Consider the following 3,922-nt stretch of genomic DNA (forward strand, 5'->3'; position numbering starts at 1 on the left):
ATATATATATATATATATATATATATATAGTGTGCATTTTAGCTTATATTACTAATTGAAATACTTTTTCATTCAAATTCATCCAGCTTGCACCATTAAAATTCTACCAAGTTGTTTACCATCTCTCTTTAGGACCTTGTAAATATAATTACTTTTTCACTTTTTGGTACTTTGTTTTTGTACCCTTATTGCATGCTTTTAGTATTTCTTGTTTGTTTGTTCTTTGATTTTTTTTTTTTGTTGTTGAGTCAAATCGGTTCTCGTCATCCTAAGCATTTTATTGTACTGTTGACCCTGTGTTGACCTTGTGTTGACCTTGCATATTACTTAAAAATAGTCACACACGAAGACAGATTTTTTTAAACCCGGTTTACTTGCATGGGCAGAGTCTACCAGGCTTACACAGATGTTACACTGAAGTCCATGTCATGAAGATCTGCCCCTGACAGTGTGCAGGAAGTGTTTTTATAATAATTATCAGCACGATGACCTCGGCCTCTTTGACTCGGAGGCATCAGGTTTCTCTGAGAGAGAAAAATAACACTTTGATCACACACACATGGTTCAACATTAATCTAATGTTAGCATTGACAAACATCCATAAACCTTTACTTAAATTCCCTTAACATGTACCAAAAATAGCAAAATATCTCATAAACCAATGGATAAATTTTACTGAAACCTTCAGAAAGTAATCATGGGCTGTACTTGTGAATCTGGTGTCAGTAGCTGAGAGTCACTCAGAAGACGTGCCTCAAAGGTATGAAACCCCATATGTTCAATCATTGAATACTTCATTATTTTGTGTATGTCATTTTTAGAGGTAGTTCAGGTGTTTCAGTTTTACTAAATGACCTCCTGTTTTCCAAATGTTTCAGTCAAGTTATTCTTTTATTGAGTATTTTATAAAATTCACCCGGAAGTAAAAAAAAAAAATAAATAAACCCTAAATCAGAAATGCACATTTTCCCTTTCTTTTATCTTCACCTAAGGGGTATGTGAAGCTTTTGTGAGGACGAGAGTGATTTTGTTTAATGTCAGCAATCTCCTGCTGTGTGTTCTGCAGGGAAATGGTAGATTTCTGGCAGCTCCAGTAGACGAGAAGAAAGGATCTCCTGCAGGTCTTTTAAATAATTAAAGTTGACGTTTGGTGGGCTTCTGCTCGTATTGCAACAAATCTCTTTTTCCTTTTTTCTCTCCCTGCTCGCAGGTCAGCCAGGATGTCAGGAATGGATGTTCTGATGGATCAGAATGAGACGGGAATCACTCCGATGGACGAGACTTTCCTCCGTTTGTCCCCGACGTCTGCCTCCATGTCGGCGGCCGCCTCCTCTCCGGGACATCAGGGCAACGTTTACGTGTACGTGTGGCTCTTCCTCGGCCTGCTGGTGTTTCTGCTGACGCTGCTCGTCATCTCTCTGCACAGGCTGAAGAACATCATCTCCTCTTCCTCTTCTGTCCCCGACTGCAGCAGTGAGGGAGGGAGCTCCTTCACCAACATGGAGATCTGCAGCGTCTCGTCCACCGTCTCTGCACTCTCCACCTCAGGGAGCTAGGACCGAGCTCTGACAGACTAGAAGCTCCACGCTGTTCTTTGTGGATGCTTGTGTGCAAAACACAGGCAAGCATGTGATCACACAAAGGCCCCCAAATCACAAAACAATAATAAAATTACAGAATTTCATACGTGCATATTTTGATGCTGAAAGCGCAATAATTCCAGAAATAAACAGCTTATAAGAGTTTATGAAGGGCGAGCGTGACTATTCCTCTGAACTTATAACTCAATTAGTTATTCCCCCCAACTACACAGGGATGACTTCAAAAAGTTAATCAGGTGAAGATGTACACCCAGAAGTCACTTTTGAGTTCCATTAGTTTGCTGTTACAGCAGACAAGCAAATATCTCATGTATTTTGGCATGCGAGACGGCGAGCAATGACATCACTGTAGAGTGATGTCATATTTGGTCATATTATGTCTATATTTCTTTACCTGGATTATTGAGCATGGACTTTGATGTCTTGAACCACTTTGGCTGTGGGTGCCTGGGAGGAGTCGACGGGGGAGAGGACAGCCCCCATAAACCATCTTATCACCAGCAAACTGGTTGGTCCACTGTAGGAGTGCACGGCTTGGTGGGGAAAACAGTTTGTATGTGACTCCTCAGATGATGAAGTCCTTCGGATGGAGGGTGAAACGTCTCTCAAGAAAAAAAAGGAACTGTCCAGATGACCTGACTGAACATTGTTGGATCACTGTAGAGATTTACTTTGTGTAGAGATGCATGCATCACAAGTGCTCATTTTAGGATTTTCGAGAAATAAAATAACTAAAAATGCCACTGGCTTAAAATTTCCTGAAGTGTGGAGAAAAAAAAGGTGCACTAAGGGAGGAGAGAACGCAGCAATGGTTGGAGACTTGACTACAAACAGCTTTTCACTTCTTGTGAATGACAGATGCTGTCAGCTCATGTAGCATCTTTTCAACGGTCCTGAAGACGGAGGGTTCTCTCTGTTACAAAGGTACGATAAAGTAAAAATAAAAAGGATGTTGCTTTTGTTGATTCTTCAAACATATTTTCGTATAAATTTAAAACATGGATCACTCCTTTTTTTACGATTTTAAAGTTGGAAGTATCCCCAGAAGGCCTGGCTCAAGCACACTTTGATATTGTTTTCACAGAGGAAGCTACTCAGGAGGGGTAGGGTTGCAAAAGGGCTGAAAAATTCCAAGTAAATTTCCGTTCGTTCTTGTAAATTCTCATGGAACTTTATCAACGTTGAAAATTCAGTTTTCAAACCCTAATGAGGTTTTTTGTTACATTTAAGGACAAAATAGAAATGCTGACTATGGACATGGACTACCTTGTGAAACTGTTGTTTCTCCATATGTCTGTTAGGTTCTGCAGAGAAGAAACACATGAAATTGAAATAATAGCATGTATTCCAAAAACTTTTTTTTTATTGTTGCAGTGCTGCGTTTTAACCTAACTGGAATTCATTCCTCATTTTGAGATTCCTTCTCTTAAAGCTTGTGGCGATGAACACTGCTTCCTATACGCCACCTTCACGTACAGTAGTCCCTCGATTATCGCGGGGGTAACGTTCCACACCCCTGGAATAGATGAAAAAACGCGCAGTAGGAAGACTATATTTATTTTAGTATGTATATTAAGGGTTTATAAACACTTCCCACACTCTTGCAATGCTCTAAACTCTTAAACCCACTTCATTTTAACAACATATTTTATATGAGAAACTCACCAACCTCTGATTCTGGTTCTGATTGGCTCTCTGCAGTCGTTTAGCACCAGACACTTTTGGAGAGAGCGGGACCTTTGGAGAGCCAGCACAAAACCACACAATGGTTCAGATAGAGTCCAAATAATTCAGAGAAATGCGGGTGAAAAAAGGCCAAGTGAGCTTCGGAGAAGACACCAGACCTCCAAGCAACGCCTCCCCGCTCGAGAGGCTTCATGGGCTGGCAAGCAGCTCTCAGATTGACTGATGAGACTGGAAGTAGTTCTGGTCCAATTCCCAGTTGGTTCCGTACAGCTTTCTGCATCCGCTGAACGTCAAAGTCACAATGAATAAGGAGGACCGAACTTTGTAGTCAGGTTCAGATTGGATCAAAACTTTCCCTCCATTTCAGCAGAAAGCAGCGGGCTGGAAGCACTGTTGCCTTCTGGGTAATTCTTTGACTGGCCTTACAGTATAGGCTCATTGAAAGCAAACTACAAAATGGCGGCACCTGTCTGAAGTTTTTTTTCTTTAGGTTAACTTTTTATCCTGTACCGTCCCATTCACGTGAGTAAAATTAAAATTGACAATCGTTGAACACCTGCGAAAGAGCGAGTCCAAGAATGTCGAACCACGAAGTAGCATGTGACTATGTGCATATAGACACACACACACATCTA

The 3,922-nt window shown here is 40.9% G+C and overlaps 1 protein-coding gene across 1 annotated transcript; it reads left to right on the forward strand.

Moving 5' to 3' along the window:
• Positions 1-1,079: 1,079 nt before the first annotated feature.
• On the forward strand, positions 1,080-1,643 carry LOC119429691 (serine-rich and transmembrane domain-containing protein 1). Its single transcript, XM_037697269.1, has 2 exons — positions 1,080-1,121; positions 1,211-1,643. The coding sequence occupies exon 2, from the start codon at positions 1,221-1,223 to the stop codon at positions 1,554-1,556; it is 336 nt and encodes a 111-aa protein (XP_037553197.1). The 5' UTR covers positions 1,080-1,121; positions 1,211-1,220; the 3' UTR covers positions 1,557-1,643.
• Positions 1,644-3,922: the final 2,279 nt, after the last annotated feature.

This window comes from Nematolebias whitei, unplaced genomic scaffold (genome assembly GCF_014905685.2).
Source record: "Nematolebias whitei isolate Nwh7 unplaced genomic scaffold, NemWhi1 Nwh_scaf_5665, whole genome shotgun sequence".
Lineage (NCBI taxonomy): Eukaryota > Metazoa > Chordata > Actinopteri > Cyprinodontiformes > Rivulidae > Nematolebias > Nematolebias whitei.